The sequence below is a fragment of the Hyla sarda genome, chromosome 5 (assembly GCF_029499605.1).
Source record: "Hyla sarda isolate aHylSar1 chromosome 5, aHylSar1.hap1, whole genome shotgun sequence".
NCBI classification, from domain to species: Eukaryota; Metazoa; Chordata; class Amphibia; order Anura; family Hylidae; genus Hyla; species Hyla sarda.
Genome location: NC_079193.1, coordinates 268,731,892 through 268,749,988, shown reverse-complemented (window position 1 = coordinate 268,749,988; position 18,097 = coordinate 268,731,892). Strand labels below are relative to the sequence as shown.

The window sequence follows — 18,097 nt, the reverse complement described above, 5'->3', positions numbered from 1 at the left end:
AAATGAAGGTGCCAATCCATTTACACTTTAAAAAAATATATATATTTTTTTTTATTTGTTAACATTTAAAATCCCAGCATAGAGTGTATTTTTTGCCAAAACGTCAGGCACTCACTGTCCCGAAAATAAAATATCTGAAGCAGATTTAGCATAGTATTTATGGGGATGTACAATAACAGGTGCATGATATTGTTTCATTTAACAGTACCTTTTGTTATTGTCTCCCATGATGAAATGCAAAAAGTGCAAAGCTGCTGTTAAAGGGATATTCCAACTTTATACATCTTATTCCCTATCCACAGGATGTATGATAGCAGGGGTCCCGCCGCTGGGGACCCCCGTGATCTCGGTATAGCCCTCCGCATTCTGTGTCGTCGCTGCCTCCGAGACGGGGACTTGGCATCACGTCATGTGACGGCCGTTGCTAAAAAATCTATTTTACATAAATGGATTGTACCTAGACCCCTGTCTTTAGGTTTTTTTCAAGAGAGATTGGTTTGGGTTTTTCAGATGGAATGGTTACCCTCAAAACTGAATAAAACCACACAAACAAATAAATTTTTCTGTATTAATGCATACATACAGATATTAAGCATCAAGAACAGGATGCATTTTAATTTACAGACTGGTATGTAAAACAACAACTAAATGGTAAAATGGCCAATGATCTGGATAGTGGAAAGAGGAGGAAGAGATGACACTCCCACTGGTTTGACTGGTTTTCTTTCCTGGCACCAGTGCAGAGATAATAGATAAGAAGAGTGCAAGGATATATTTAGCTTAAGTCATAATTATACATAATGTGTGTGTGTGTGTGTGTGTGTGTGTATGTATGTATGTGTATATATATATATATATATATATATATATATATATATATATTAAAAACACATAAGGAAGTATGCTTTAAAAGGGGTACTCCGATGGAAAACTTTTTTTTTTTATCAACTGGTGCCAAAAAGTTAAACAGATATGTAAATTACTTCTATTAAAAAATCTTAATCCTTCCAGTACTTTTTAGCTGCTGAATACTACAGAGGAAATTATTTTCTTTTTGGAACACAGTGCTCTCTGCTGACATCATGACCACAGTGCTCTCTGCTGACATCTCTGTCCATTTTAAGTACTGTCCATAGTAGGAGAAAATCCCCATAGCAAACATATGCTGCTCTGGACAGTTCTTAAAATGGACAGAGATGTCAGCAGAGAGCACTGTGGTCATGATGTCAGCAGAGAGCTCTATGTTCCAAAAAGAAAATAATTTCCTCTGTAGTATTCAGCAGCTAATAAGTACTGGAAAGATTAAGATTTTTTTAATAGAAGTAATTTACAAATCTGTTTAACTTTCTGGCACCAGTTGAAAAAAAAAAAAAGTTTTCCACCGGAGTACCCCTTTAAGTCTGTGGTGTTACTACTACCATCAGTAGAAATAGACAATATTTTTTTATTTTTTTTTATTTTAATTATCGCTCCTGGATCAAAAAGTAAGGAACCTTTTAAAGCTCTACGGGAAACACAAAATGAGAGTAGACCACACTACCTTACCACACAGGTTTCTACCATACTTCCTTACATGGTTTTTATGCATTTGTTATGTATATTTTACTTGACAGACTACCTAACATTCTGTCTTTACATTCTGGGAAATGCCATGTTATCTGTGTTTTTAATGACTTATCTATTATCTGTGTACTGAGTATATTTGCTTTCAGTGTGCCAATTTAGTTTTTATTTTTGCTCAGTGTTACATATTCGTTTGATACAAGTCCATTCACAGGTATCTTGGTTTTCTTTCCTATTTATTTAGCGAACGGTTTGTGATTTACAAGTGCGTGTCACTGGTGTCCATATACCGATATGTATATGTTCTGTCACGCAGTCAATGCTGCTTTTTGACATTTTGCTTGATGTGGTGGTCATTTCACGTTCCTTTATTGCATGTCTGGAGTTGCCATGTATTGTGCATTAAAAAAAAATAAAAAAATAAAAAAATTAAGAAAAGATCTTACTGGAAAACAGGGTTCTCCTACATTTAACTCGGCTAACTCACTTATCTTAACCGTCCACCACTGCTCAGATCCTTTACATCACACTCTCTCTTTTTACGCCCAGTATAATAGATAGTGGATAGCATCCAAAGCCCCTCTCATCCTACTTCTAAAAGCATAGTTTTCTCTATCAGGGACCCCAATAATCACTACTTTGTCTACATGGTCCAAGTGTTTATTTTATTATATTTTATTATCAGGAATTTTCTGCTTTCTAGTCCATCACGATTAGGCAGCGTTCACAATAAATATACCTTATTTTTCCTATTTTTGTCTCAATTTGCAGCCCTTGGCAAAAGAGAAGTAATGTCACCTTTGTCCTATTTCTGGTCCCAGTGCAGGCATCTCTTTATTGAGTAATACTGGAGATACAATTTGGCTCAATAAACATTTAACCCACACAGCAGATGGGGAATTAATGCTTGTAACTTTGCATTTTTGGCACCTTCCCAAGACCAAGCAGAAAATGATGGCACTAAAATAATGCTTTGTCATCCCAGTAGAAACAGATACTTCATAAATGGAGGTTGTGGTTCTTTAATGCCTGATGAAATATACCAGGAATTCTGTAAACATAGGGAAACAGAATTCTTAAATGGGCACTGAGATTAAAACAAACACATTTTGATGTTGGAAATCTTTCTAATGTACTTTGTAAAAAAAAAAAAAAGTTTTCTATGTTTTATTTGTGTTTAAAAAAGCTACCACTAGGTGCCTCCCTACTTGTCCAGAGCACATTTGCCCCCATCTCTTTCACAGACTTTGGACTCCTGTTGGCCTGACAGAAGTTCAAAATCAGTAAATACAGTCTGGAGTGCTGAGGGGGGGAGGGGGGGGTGCAGTCTTAGCCAATCATAGCTCATCTCACAAACTAAACTGCTCTGGGCTGTGTGTAGCAGAGTGAGGGAGGAAGTTCTCCCCTGTATGACTTCAGATGATGTCACGCCTGCTGGGTAACGCCCCTTCCCAGTCTGAATCTGACTGAGCAGAAAATACAGAGCAATTAAACAAGATCATGAGAGGTACTCTTTAAATGGGCACTGTCAGATTCAAAAACTTTTTATATGTTGTACATCTTGGCAAAACATTAACCTTTCTAATTAGGGATCGCCCGATATTGTTTTTTTAGGGCCGATACCGATAATCGGTGGAGGTTAGAGCCGATAGCCGATAACTTATACCAATATTCCGGTATAAGTTATCGGCAATTTATCCCCCCCGCGACACCGCTGCAGATCATTGATTTAAAGCGGGTGCTTTAAATCAATGCACTGCAGTGGCTTTTGCGGTGCCATAGGCCGCCGCCGCCACCACCCGCTTCTCTCCCCCTACCTGTCAGGGTGGTCCGGGCCATCCATTCTTCCTGTAGTGTCCGGCGGCATTCCGGGTGGAGGGTGAACCGGTCCGGGCTGTCCTTCTTCTCCGGGGGTGCTCTTCTCCACTCTGGGCAGGCTCTGGCCTAGTAACGCAGCATAGACGCCGCTGCGCAGTGACGCCCGTGTGCAGCGACGTACCTGACGTCACGGCATAGCGGCGTCTATGCAGCGTACTAGGCCGGAGCCTGCCCGGAGTGGAGAAGAACACCCCAGGAGAAGAAGGACAGCCCGGACCGGTTCACCCTCCACCCGGAATGCCGCCAGACACTACAGGAAGGATGGATGGCCCGGACCACCCCCATTACGGGTAAGTTTAATTTTTTTTTATTGACTCGGAGGGTGGGGGAGGGGCCCGACCGGTATAGCGGTATGGGCAAAAATCCATACCGTGGGAGAAAAAAAACGGTATCCGGTTCATACTGGTATACCGCCCAGCACTACGGTGGAGGGTGCGGTGCGGTGGGTCGGGGGGGCGGTCGCGGTGTGGTGCGGCGGGTCGGAGGGGGGGGCAGTCGCGGTGCGGGGGGCGGGGCATTATTGGCTTATCGGCAAGGTAATTGCCGATACCGATAATGCCCAAAATCGTGATTATCGGCCGATAATATCGGCCATACCGATAATCGGTCGATCCCTATTTCTAATATATTTCATTAGAAATTTTAAGTTCCTTTTTTTATAGAAATCAGGACAGGAGAGAGCACAGAGGAGTACTATCAAACAGGAGAGAGCACAGAGGAGTATTATCAGACAGGAGAGAGCACAGAGGAGTCCTATCAGACAGAAGAGAGCACAGAGGAGTCCTATCAGACAGGAGAGAGCACAGAGTAGTAGTATCAGACAGGAGAGAGCACAGAGGAGTGCTATCAGACAGGAGCAAACAGAGGAGTCCTATCAGACAGAAGAGAGCACTGAGGAGTCCTATCAGACAGGAGAGAGCACAGAGGAGTGCTATCAGACAGGAGAGAGCACAGAGGAGTGCTATCAGACAGGAGAGAGCACAGAGTAGTACTATCAGACAGTAGAGAGCACAGAGGAGTGCTATCAGACAGGAGCAAACAAAGGAGTCCTATCAGACAGAAGAGAGCACAGAGGAGTGCTATCAGACAGGAGAGAGCACAGAGAAGTGCTATCAGACAGGAGAAAACAGAGGAGTCCTATCAGACAGGAGAGAGCACAGAGGAGTGCTATCAGACAGGAGAGAGCACAGAGGAGTGCTATCAGACAGGAGAGAGCACAGAGGAGTACTATCAGACAGGAGAGAGCACAGAGGAGTGTTATCAGACAGGAGAGAGCACAGAGGAGTGTTATCAGACAGGAGAGAGCACAGAGGAGTGTTATCAGACAGGAGAGAGCACAGAGGAGTGCTTTCAGACAGGAGAGAGCACATAGGAGTACTATCAGACAGGAGAGAGCACAGAGTAGTACTATCAGACAGGAGAGAGCACAGAGGAGTGCTATCAGACAAGAGAGAGCACAGAGGAGTGCTATCAGACAGGAGAGAGCACAGAGGAGTGCTATCAGACAGGAGAGAGCACAGAGGAGTGCTATCAGACATGAGAGAGCACAGAGTAGTACTATCAGACAGGAGAGAGCACAGAGGAGTGCTATCAGACAGGAACAAACAGAGGAGTCCTATCAGGCAGGAGAGAGCACAGAGGAGTCCTATCAGACAGGAGAGAGCACAGAGGAGTGTTATCAGACAGGAGAGAGCACAGAGGAGTCCTATCAGACAGGAGAGAGCACAGAGGAGTCCTATCAGACAGGAGAGAACACAGAGGAGTCCTATCAGACAGGAGAGAGCACAGAGGAGTGTTATCAGACAGGAGAGAGCACAGAGGAGTCCTATCAGACAGGAGAGAACACAGAGGAGTCCTATCAGACAGGAGAGAGCACAGAGGAGTGTTATCAGACAGGAGAGAGCACAGAGGAGTCCTATCAGACAGGAGAGAACACAGAGGAGTCCTATCAGACAGGAGAGAGCACAGAGGAGTGTTATCAGAGAGGAGAGAGCACAGAGGAGTCCTATCAGACAGGAGAGAGCACAGAGGAGTGCTATCAGACAGGAGCAAACAGAGGAGTCCTATCAGACAGGAGAGAGCACAGAGGAGTGCTATCAGACAGTAGAGAGCACAGAGGAGTGCTATCAGACAGGAGAGAGCACAGAGGAGTGCTATCAGACAGGAGAGAGCACAGAGGAGTGCTATCAGACAGGAGAGAGCACAGAGGAGTGCTATCAGACAGGAGAGAGCACAGAGGAGTGCTATCAGACAGGAGAGAGCACAGAGGAGTACTATCAGACAGGAGAGAGCACAGAGGAGTACTATCAGACAGGAGAGAGCACAGAGGAGTACTATCAGACAGGAGAGAGCACAGAGGAGTAATATCAGACAGGAGAGAGTACAGAGGAGTACTATCAGACAGGAGAGAGCACAGAGGAGTACTATCAGACAGGAGAGAGCACAGAGGAGTGCTAGCCCACCCTCACTTACTGGACTTTGTTCATGCCTGTGCTTCAGCTTGGACAAAGCCATGATTTTATAAGCCATGATTTCTATAACATTTTCTTATGAAGTATATTAGAAATGTTAATGTTTTGTCAAGATGTACAACATATAAAAAGTTTTTGTAGCTAACAGTGCCCATTTAAACTCAAAAGGCTATACATCGGACAACCCCTTTAAGTATTCCTTAACCTTATTATTCAGTGCTTTATATTCCTCTTTAGGAAAACCAGAGCTAATTTCCTTTAAAAACAGCACCACACCTGTTTTCAGGTTGTGTGTGGTATTACGGCTAGGCTCCATTCACATCAATGGAACTGGGCTTTAATACCACACCTAGCCTTTAGGAGATATTACCTCTGTTTTCCTAATCCTGGATAAACCCTTAAATAACATATTTTTATAGAGATCAGGACTCTGTTTTTCATGTTACAGAGCACCAAATTCTCTGTTTACCAAAATTATATTATTATTCAACTATCAAGATAAATTATTAAATTTAGTTTGCCTGCCACATTAAAGGAGCTGTCTGGGGAATACATTTTACAATTAAAAGTGGTTAAGATGGGGTAAAAACATTAAAAAAAAAAAAAAGTACTCATCCACCCTGCTTTCTATCCGCTATCATTGTGATGGTGCCTGGCCGCACTGCGGGGGCACTTCCTTCTCTTATTCTTAACACAAAGGCATGCCAATCAGTGGGTGAGGAAGATCACCATTGTGTCCACTGAATGGCTAAACAGACACTTCCTTGAGTTGAGGTTAAGACCAAGAAGTGCTGCACAGTGGGACTGTTGGACAGTCAGAACAATAGCAACTGTGGATCAGGGTGGGTTAGTATGTGTTTTTTACAGTTTTTACCCCATCCCGGCCACTCCGTTGAAAAACTTTTTTTTTTTAAATGAACTGGTGCCAGAAAGTTAAACAGATTTGTAAATTACTTCTATTAAAAATCTTAATCCTTTCTGTACTTATTAGCTGCTGAATACTACAGCGGAAATTATTTTCTTTTTTGGAACACAGAGCTCTCTGCTGACATCATGAGCACAGTGCTCTCTTCTGACATCTCTGTCCATTTTAGGAACTGTCCAGAACAGCATATGTTTGCTATGGGGATTTCCTTTTACTCTGGACAGTTCCTAAAATGGACAGAGATGTCAGCAGAGAGCACTGTGCTCATGATGTCAGCAGATAGCTCTGTGTTTCAAAGAATTTCCACTGTAGTATTCAGCAGCTAATAAGTACAGGAAGGATTAAGATTTTTTAATAGAAGTAATTTACAAATCTGTTTAACTTTCTGGCACCAGTTGATTAAAAAATAAATAAATAAAAAAAAGTTTTTCACCGGAGTACCCCTTTAACCCCTTAAGGACCAAGGGCTGACAGGTACGCCTTTGCTCCCTGGTACTTAAGGACCAAGGGCGTACTTGTGCGCCCGTGGAAATTTCGGTCCCCGTCACGCGCCGGGCGGGGATCGCGCTGGGGTCACTGCTGATCTATTAGACCCCCCCATGTCGGCGATCGGCGCAAATCGCAAGTGAATTCACACTTACGATTTGCGCCGATTCCGGGTCATACGGGTCTATGGTGACCCGAAATAGAAAGGGGATCGCGGGTGTCATTGACACCCACGATCCCCCTGTAGCGATAGGAGTGAGGTGGCAGAGGTGCCACCCCTCCTATCTCTGCTATTGGTGGTCTAGACGCGACCACCAATAGCAGATCGGGGGCGGAGGGGTTTACTTTCGGTTTCCCCGTCCTGCCCACCCACAATAGGCGGGGCAGGACGGGGAAACCGACAGCGGCAGCGGGCGACGATCAGCGGCGGCAGCGGGCGACGATCGGCGGAAGAAGAGGACCGCGACGCAGCTCCCTGGATCCGACGGAAGCCGGTGAGTTACTTAGCAACATCTGGAGGGCTACAGTCTGAGACCACTATAGTGGTCTCTAAACTGTAACCCTCCAGATGTTGCAAAACTACAACTCCCAGCATGCCCAGAGAGCTGTTTAGGCTTGCTGGGAGTTGCAGTTTTGCAACAGCTGGAGGTCTACAGTTTGAGACCACTGCAAAGTGATCTCTATACTGTGCACCTCCAGATCTTGCAAAACTACAACTCCCAGCATGCCCAGACAGCAGTTTGCTGTCTGGGCATGCTGGGAGTTGTAGTTTTGCAACATCTGGAGGTCCACAGTTTGGAGACCACTGTGCAGTGGTCTCTAAACTATAGCTCTCCAGATGTTGCAAAACTGCAACTCCCAGCAAGCCTAAACAGCTAACAGCTGTCCCTGCATGCTGGGAGTTGTAGTTGCGATCCCTCCAGCTGTTGCATAACTACATCTCCCAGCATGCCTTTCGGCGATCAGTACATGCTGGGAGTTGAAGTTTTGCAACAGCTGAAGGCACACTGGTTGGAAAATACTGAGTTAGGTAACAGAACCTAACTGAAGGTTTTCCAACCAGTGTGCCTCCAGCTGTTGCAAAAGTACAACTCCCAGCATGCACGGTCTGTCAGTACATGCTGGGACTTGTATTTTTGAAACAGCTGAAGGTTTGCCCCCCCATGTGAACGTACAGGGTACATTTACACGGGCGGGTTTACAGTAAGTTTTCTGCTTCAAGTTTGGGCTGTGGCAAATTTTTCACCGCAGCGCAAACTCCTACCGGTAAATTCACTGTAAACCCGCAAGTGTGACTGTACCCTAAAAACACTACACTTACACATAATAAAGAGTAAAACACTACATATACACCCCCTTACACTGTCCCCCTAATAAAAAATAAAAAACGTATTGTACGGCAGTGTTTCCAAAACAGAGCCTCCAGCTGTTGCAAAACAACAACTCCCAGCATTTCCGGACAGCCACTAACTGTCCAGGCATGCTGGGAGTTTAGCAACAGCTGGAGGCACCCTGTTTGGGAATCACTGGCGTAGAATACCCCTATGTCCACCCCTGTGCAATCCCTAATTTAGTCCTCAAATGCGCATGGCGCTCTCTCACTTCAGAGCCCTGTCGTATTTCAAGGAAACAGTTTAGTGCCACATCTGGGGTATCTCCGTACTCAGGAGAAATTGCACTACTAATTTTGGGGGCTTTTTTTCCTTTTACCCCTTATGAAAAAGAAAAGTTGGGGTCTACACCAGCCTGTTAGTGTAAAAAAAAATTTTTTTTACACTAACATGCTGGTGTTGTCCTTTACTTTTTATTTTCACTGGAGGTAAAAGGAAAAAAAGACCCCCAAAATTTGTAACGCAATTTCTCCTGAGTACGGAGATACCCCAGATGTGGACGTAAAATGCTCTGCGGACGCACAACAAGGCTCAGGAGTGAGAGCGCACCATGTACATTTGATGCCTAAATTGGTGATTTGCACAGGGGTGGCTGATTTTACAGCGGTTCTGACATAAACACAAAACAATAAATACCCACATGTGACCCCATTTTGGAAACGACACCCCTCACGGAACGTAACAAGGGGTATAGTGAGCCTGAACACCCCACAAGTGTTTGACAAATTTTCATTAAAGTTGGATGGGAAAATGAAAAAGAAAAATTTTTTTCACTAAAATGCTGGTGTCACCCTAAATTTTTCATTTTCACAAGGGAAAATAAAAAAAGCCCCCCAAAATTTGTAACCCAATTTCTTCTGAGTAAGAGCATACCCCATATGTGGATGTAAAGTGCTCTATGGGTGCACTACAATGCTCAGAAGAGAAGGAGCGCCATTGGGATTTTGAAGAGAAAATTTGTCCGGAATTGAAGGCCACTTGTGTTTACAAAGCCCCCATGGTACCAGAACAATGGACCCCCCCCCATATGTGACCCCATTTTGGAAACTACACCCCTCATGTAATGTAATAAGGGGTACAGTGAGCATTTACGCCCCACAGGTGTCTGACAGATTTTTGGAACAGTGATCCGTGAAAATGAAAAATTAAATTTTCCATTTGCACAGCCCACTGTTCCAAAGATCTGTCAAACACCAGTGGGGTGTAAATGCTCACTGCACCACTTATTAAATTCTGTGAGGGGAGTAGTTTCCAAAATGGGGTCACATGTGGGGGGGGTCCACTGTTCTGGCACCACGGGGGCTTTGTAAATGCACATGGCCCCTGAATACCATTCCAAACGAATTCTCTTTCCAAAAGCTCAATGGTGCTCCTCCTCTTCTGAGCATTGTAGTTCGCCCGTAGTGCACTTCAGGTCCACTTATGGGGTACCTCCATACTCAGAAGAGATGGGGTTACAAATTTTGGGGGGTATTTTCTGCTATTAACCCTTGCAAAAATGTGAAATTTGGGGGGAAACACACATTTTAGTGAAAAAAATATATATATTTTTTTACATATGCAAAAGTCGTGAAACCCGTGTGGGGTATTAAGGCTCACTTTATTCCTTGTTATGTTCATCAAGGGGTCTAGTTTCCAAAATGGTATGCCATGTGTTTTTTTTTTTTTCTGTTCTGGCACCATAGGGGCTTCCTAAATGCGACATGCCCCCCCGAGCAAAATTTGCTCTCAAAAAGTCAAATATCACTCCTTCTCTTCGGAGCATTGTAGTTCGCCCGAAATGCACTTCATGCCAACTTATGGGGTGCCTCCATACTCAGAAGAGATGGGGTTACAAATTTTGGGGGGTATTTTCTGCTATTAACCCTTGCAAAAATTTGAAATTTGGGGGGAAACACACATTTTAGTGAAAAAAAAATATTTTTTTTACATATGCAAAAGTCGTGAAACACCTGTGGGGTATTAAGGCTCACTTTATTCCTTGTTACGTTCCCCAAGGGGTCTAGTTTCCAAAATGGTATGCCATGTGGGTTATTTTTGCTGTTCTGGCACCATAGGGGCTTCCTAAATGCAACATGCTCCCCAAAAACCATTTCTGAAAAACGTACTCTCCAAAATCCCCTTGTCGCTCCTTCGCTTCTGAGCCCTCTACTGCGCCCGCCGAACACTTTACATAGACATATGAGGTATGTGCTTACTCGAGAGAAATTGGGCTACAAATATAAGTATACATTTTCTCCTTTTACCCCTTGTAAAAATTCAAAAATTGGGTTTACAAGAACATGTGAGTGTAAAAAATAAAGATTTTAAATTTTCTCCTTCACTTTGCTGCTATTCCTGTGAAACACCTAAAGGGTTAAAACACTTACTGATTGTCATTTTGAATACTTTGGGGGGTGTAGATTTTATAATGGGGTCATTTGTGGGGTATTTCTAATGGGAAGACCCTTCAAATCCACTTCAAACCTGAACTGGTCTCTGAAAAAAAGCGAGGTTCAAAATTTTGTGAAAAATTGGAAAAGTGCTGCTGAACTTTGAAGCCCTCTGATGTCTTCCAAAAGTAAAAACACGTCAATTTTATGATGCAAACATAAAGTAGACATATTGGAAATGTGAATAAAAAAAAAAATATTTTGAATATCCATTTTCCTTACAAGCAGAAAGCTTCAAAGTTAGAAAAATGCAAAATTTTCAAATTTTTCATCAAATTTTGGGATCTTTCACCAAGAAAGGATGCAAGTTACAACAAAATTTTACCACTATGTTAAAGTAGAATATGTCACGAAAAAACAATCTCGGAATCAGATTGATAACTAAAAGCATCCCAGAGTTATTAATGTTTAAAGTGACAGTGGTCAGATGTGCAAAAAACGCTCTGATCCTAAGGTGTAAAATGGCCTGGTCCTTAAGGGGTTAATTGTAAAAGTTATTCAGTGGACAACCCCTTTAAAAGTAACAAACAGATGGTTACAACTTTAAGAATGAATGCACTGGATGTCAATGAGGTAACAGAAGAGTGTATACATTACTGAATATTAATGATGGAGCTTTTTTGTTCTTGAAGCAGACTGATTCTGTACTGTATTATTGACAGCTTTACTGTTATCAGCCACAGGATAGCATATCATTGCATTTTTGCCAACTTCCAGAAGTAAATTTATGAAAAATATCAGATTACATGTGAATTCAGGTTACGGTAGTAATGCTTGATGTAGGCCATTAAAGGGGTACTCCAGTGAAAACCTTTTTTCTTTTAAATCAACTGGTGGCAGAAAGTTAAACATATTTGTAAATTACTTCTATTAAAAAATCTTAATCCTTCCAGTACTTATTAGCTGCTGAATGCTACAGAGGAAATTCCTTTCTTTTTGGAACACTGATGACATCACGAGCACAGTAATCTCTGCTGACATCTCTGTCCATTTTAGCAACCATGCATAGCAGATGTGTGCTAAGGGCAGCATGGTGGCTCATTGGTTAGCACTGCTGCCTTGCAGCGCTGGGGACTTGGGTTCAAATCCCACTAAGGACAACAATAAATAAAGCGTTATTGTTATTATTATAATAACGTCAGCAGAGAGAACTGTGCTCGTGATGTATTCAGCAGCTAATAAGAACAGGAAGGATTAAGATTTTTTAATAGAAGTCATTTACAAATATGTTTAACTTTCTGCCACCAGTTGATTTAAGGTGGTTCTTCTTGTAAACCATGATATGTTGCCTAAATATTTTTCTATTGGTGAAATAGTTAATTATATTGTTTGTTTAGAAGACCAGTATATGATATTAATAAAACATGTACGATTGTGTTGTACATTTGGCGGACGTACATTTGGCGGTCAGGTTCACACCACTGACATTTTTTCCAATGTTCTACCATTTCACACAAGCAGAACATTGAACATCAGTACCAGATCCCCAGTATGCCAAACACCAACACCATCTTCTGGGGGCACCCATACACATTAGCCGATGTGTATGGGGGGCCTCCCCACTTTCCACTTATGGCAGATTTTGGGAGAAAGAACAGTAGGGCATGTTGGAATTAAACATGCGTTATACTTTTGCTCTTGAGGAAATAAGCTGCCACCAGATGAGTTTCGTAGCGTCTTTCTCCCCATTCAGTATACAGTGGTCCCTCAAGTTACAATATTAATTGGTCCCAGGATGACCATTGTATGTTGAGACCAGTGTATGTTGAGACCAGAACTCTATGGAAACCTGGTAATTGGTTCTAAAGGCACCAAAATGTCATCCAAAAAAATAGGAAAAAGTGAGAATTAAAGAAAAATAAGTAGATAACTAATATAGATAAAGAAAATCCTTGCATATAAAAGTAAGAAAGATCTGCTGGGATCTGTAAATCACTGTCTATGTCCGTGTTTCCCAAGCAGGGAGCCTCCAGCTGTTGCAAAACTACAACTCCCAGCATGCCCGGACAGCCAAAGGCTGTCCGGGCATGCTGGGAGTTGTAGTTTTGCAACAGCTGGGGGCCGTCTGTTTCGGAAACACTGGTCTATGTAGAGGACAGGAGCTTCTTCAGGGTCCTGTACGGTACTCGCAATGTCCTAAAAAAAGTAACATGGAGTCGCCCTTACCTGGTGTCCAGAGGAGCAGGTAACCCTGGTACAGGTAAAGAGTACAGAACATGTAATACTCCCTGTACTGTAGGGGGGCGCTACCAGACACCAGTCAGTGCATGCACTTCAGTAATACAGGGGTTTTACCAGTGAATGTCCATTCTGATTGGTCAGTTCTTTCAGCCATTGATAAGTTTCACAGATCTGGATTGTCTGTAGCATTGTATGTTGAGTCTGGTTTCAACTTACAACGGTCCAGAAAAGACCATTGTATGTTGAAACTATTGTATGTTGAGGCCATTGTAAGTTGAGGGATCACTGTATATGGACATTTGGCTGAGCCATATGTGTTGGCAGACTGGAAGAGATAAGACCCATCAGCAGACACAGTGTTGAACTTGTCTTATGACAGTAATTATACAATTTTTTTTCTTTTATGTGTGACTGCCAGTGTATATTTACATTTACATTCTGTTGTTTTAGGTGTGTTGTTTTCAATAATCGCGGTGTTGCTGGGGAAGATCTCTTGGTAAGCATTTTCTCTCCTACAGTGTTTGGCCCAGTGTTTCCCAACCAGGGTGCCTCCTGCTGTGGCCAAACTACAACTCCCAGCATGCCCGGACAGCCTTTGGTCCGGGCATGATGGGAGTTGTAGTTTGGCCACAGCTGGAGGCACCCTGGTTGGGAAACACTGGTTTGGCCTGCGGTTCTATTTGCATATTTTTTTCAGCTACATTCGGTATATTTGCATTTGGTCTACGTGCCAAGAAAGCTCCTGGTGTATACATCATATATATGCATAGTGGGGGAGATTTATCAAAACCTGTGGACAGGCAAAGTTGCCCAGTTGCCCATAGCAACCAATCAGATTGCTTCTTTCATTTTCCACAGGCCTTGTTAAGAATGAAAGGAGTGAGCTGATTGGTTGCTATGGGCAACTGGGCAACTTTGCCTGTCCACAGGTTTTGATAAATCTCCCCCAGTGTGTACACCAAATGTCTGCAAATTTGTCAAGTGGCAGGCCTGTATGTGTCACTGTTGTGTCAATGTTTTTGTTGTATCGGAATGCGTAGTTTGTGTTGTATCGGAATGCGTTGTGTTTCCTAAACAGATATATACAGTATCGGTGTACATGCTTTATTTTTTTCTACAATATGAGCCTATTGGTGACATATGACACTGTATGTCTATACAGATTTGAGTCAGAGGCATATGCTAATAAATTCACCTGACATATATCTCTGAAGGAAGGCAAAAACTTATAGCCCTTAATAACCACAATAGTTTTTTATTGAAAATAACTTTATTAGCAAAATAATCGTCAATCACACAGACAATAAATAATACATTCACAATACATAGCATGGCAGCACAATATACAGCACAGGTTTCCTATGCTATACATTAGGGCTGCGCAATTTGAGGAAAATGTGGGATTGTGACTATGGAGGTTAAATTTCAATAGGCGATTGCGATATAATAAACAAATTGTGAAATCCCTCCTATTTCATGTCCATCATTTCATATAGCCAACATACAATGGGGGGGGGGGGGTAGATTGGAGTCCTCCAGTGCAGTAAAACTTATCCCCAATCCAAAGGAAAGGGAATAGCTTTTAGATCACAGGGCGTCCGACCGCTAGGACCCCCCGCGTTCTCCTGCACGGTGCCCCGGCAGTCCCGTAGGCAGGGGTGGCCGACACCCCCCCTCCATGTAGCTCTATGAGATACATGGAGGGGTTGTGTCAACCACCACTTCATGTGGGAGTTGGCTTGACCCCCTTCCTGGGGACTGCCAGGGTGCCATGCAGGGGATCACGGGGGGTCCCAGCGGTCGGACTCCCCGTGATCTAAAACCTATCCCCTGTCCTTTGGATGGAGGTAAGTTTTACTGCACTGGAGTACTCCTTTAAAACGTCCCCTTCTGACCCCTAAAACTTTCTTATTTTTCCATATACGGGGCTGTAACAAGGCTTATGTTTTTGCACTGTTATCTGTATTTTTTATTGCCACCATTTCTGTTTTGATGGGACTTTTCGGGATTTTAGATGCCGTGATCAACGTTGATCGCGGCGTCTAAAGGGTTAATGCCGGACATCACCCGGATCGGTGATGTCAGGCATTAGCCAGTTTGAAGGGAGCTCAGCTCCTGAACTTGCTTCAATCACCCAACGCACGGCTGCGCCATTTATTAACAGTGGCCAGCCGTGGTGGGGCTAACCTCCTCCCAGCGCTGGGCACTGCTGGGAGGAGAGACAATTGGCCGAGCCGCGCTGCACGGGAGCTAACATACTGCCAGAGCCAGGCTCGGCTCCCTTGTTTCACCTAATTGTCGGCTCCCATGCGGCCCTTCCTCTCCATTGTGCGGCCCACTGTTTCTCCTCACAGTAGTGCTTAGATAATCACAAAATTTTACAAAGGGCTGAATCGACATATCGCAATAATCGCAATTGATTGCCATTGCGACATATCATGCAGCCCTACTATACATCATGCTACATGCTACACTTCTGCATCTAAAACATCAGTTTCAAACAACAAGGTATAGGGGACCACGATAGGGGAAATGGGGTTAAGAAAACAAGGTATAGGCAGAGGAGATCACAGGCCGAAGCTTTATTGAAATACTAGCTGACTACCCGGCGTTGCCCTGTTTTTCCTTCCTAATCCTTGTTGTGGAGGAAAATTAACAAAGGAGGAAACTTTTGACTTCATATCCCATCCTCATATATTGTTGTCATATCCTATCCTCATATCCCATCCCCATATCGCGACCTCCTATCCAGTCCTCCTATCCCGTCTTCATATCCCGACCTCCTATCCCGTCCTCATATCCCAACCTCATATCCTGTCCTTATGTCCCATCCTCATATCCTGTTCTCAGGTGGGACTGAGTTCTGCTGAAGATATTGTAAGCCGAAAAAGGAGGAGACGTGGCTTTGTGGAAAAGGGCGTGATTTGCAAGCCAGACCGATGCACAAAAAGGGAAGAAAATAAAAGGGGTGGGGCTTAAATAGTGGGCATTTCTTTGTGAGATGGGGCATGGCATGCATGGAGGGTGTGGCTTGCAAGCTAGACTGACACATTCACCAGGAGATGCAGAGCTTGTGGAGTAAGATACCAAAAGTCCCATAGCGACTATAGGTCGAAGCACATGATTCCATCAAGCACGGCTCTGCTGGCCAATCACCTGTTTTCCTCCTACCCCGCTGCAATCCGGTCTGATGAAGGTCTGTTTATGACCGAAACGTAACACTTTTTTTTTTTTTTTGGGATTACCGAATAAAACTATTCTTATTGCATCAGAAGTTGTGGTGTCCCATATCCCCTCCTCATATCCTGTCCCCATATCGCGACCTCCTATCCAGTCCTCCTATCCCGTCTTCATATCCCGACCTCCTATCCCGTCCTCATATCCCAACCTCATATCCTGTCCTTATGTCCCATCCTCATATGCTGTCCTCAGGTGGGACTGAGTTTTGATGAAGATATTGTAAGCCATAAAAGGAGGAGACGTGGCTTTGTGGAAAAGGGTGTGATTTGCAAGCCAGACCGATGCACAAAAAGGGAAGAAAATAAAAGGGGTGGGGCTTAAACAGTGGGCATGTCTTTGTGAGATGGGGCGTGGCATGCATGGAGGGTGTGGCTTGCAAGCCAGACTGACACATTCACCAGGAGATGCAGAGCGGAGCTTGTGGAGTAAGATACCAAAAGTCCCATAGCGACTATAGGTCGCAGCACATGATTCCATCAAGCACGGCTTTGCTGGCCGATCACCTGTTTTCCTCCTACCCCGCTGCAATCCAGTCTGATGAAGGTCTGTTTATGACCGAAACGTAACACTTTTTTATTTTGGATTGCCGAATAAAATAATTTTTATTGCATCAGAAGTTGCGGTGTCCCATATCCCCTCCTCATATCCTGACCCCAAATCCCCTCCTCATATTATGACCTCATATCCTGTCCTCATATTTTGTTCTCAACTTTCGACCCCATATCCGGACTTCATATCCTGTCCCTATATCCCGACCTCATATCTCTTCCACATATCCCTTTCTCATCTCGTTCTCATATCCCAACCTCGTATCCCGTCCTCATAGCCCGTCCTCATATCCCGACCTCATATTTTGTTATCATATCTCGACCCCATATCCCGTCCTCCTATCCCGTACTCCTATCACGACCTCGTATCCCGACCTCATATCCCGTCCTCATATCCTGTCCTTATATCCCAATCTCATATCTCTTCCCCATAGCTAATCCTCATTTCTAATCCTCATATCCCATCCTCAGGTGGGGCTGCGTTGTGGTAAAGATATTGTAAGATGAAAATAAAAGGAGTGTGACTTAAAAGGTAGGCGTGTCTTTGTGAGATGGGGCATGGCATGCAGGGAGGGTGTGGCTTGCCAGCGGACTGACAAAACATGTCGGGTTTACAATAGTAAATCAGGGCCTTAGTATCTGTTGGTTAGCTGTGCAAAAGCCACATTAGTCTATATAGTCAATGCGATGGCCACAGGGAGCCCTCGAACCAACTCCAACATGTCCTTGGCTCTGATGAGCTTGTGGATTGGTTTGGTTTCCACAAGTCGGGCTTGAGTCCCTCCAGTCGATGTTTCTTCACAAATCTGACTTCTTTGTATAACCAGGGAGTGTAGCAGTAGAAGTCCATTTAATTCTGTCCATTTCGATCTTGTAGTCCACATTCAAGAGAGAGATGGGACTCCAATTTTTAAGATCACATCTCTTCCCCTTACACTTATATAAGATTGTGATTATTCTTTCTCTTAACAACAGAGGCATT

General features: G+C 43.7%; 1 protein-coding gene across 2 annotated transcripts in view; it reads left to right on the top strand.

Moving 5' to 3' along the window:
- ABHD3 (abhydrolase domain containing 3, phospholipase) overlaps nt 1–18,097 on the top strand; it is a 92,712-nt gene that overhangs the window by 35,308 nt on the left and 39,307 nt on the right. For both annotated transcript variants that reach the window (XM_056521695.1, XM_056521694.1), the window contains one exon: nt 13,778–13,823. In XM_056521695.1, the coding sequence (XP_056377670.1) occupies nt 13,778–13,823 (46 nt within the window). The remainder of the gene's footprint in view (nt 1–13,777; nt 13,824–18,097) is intronic.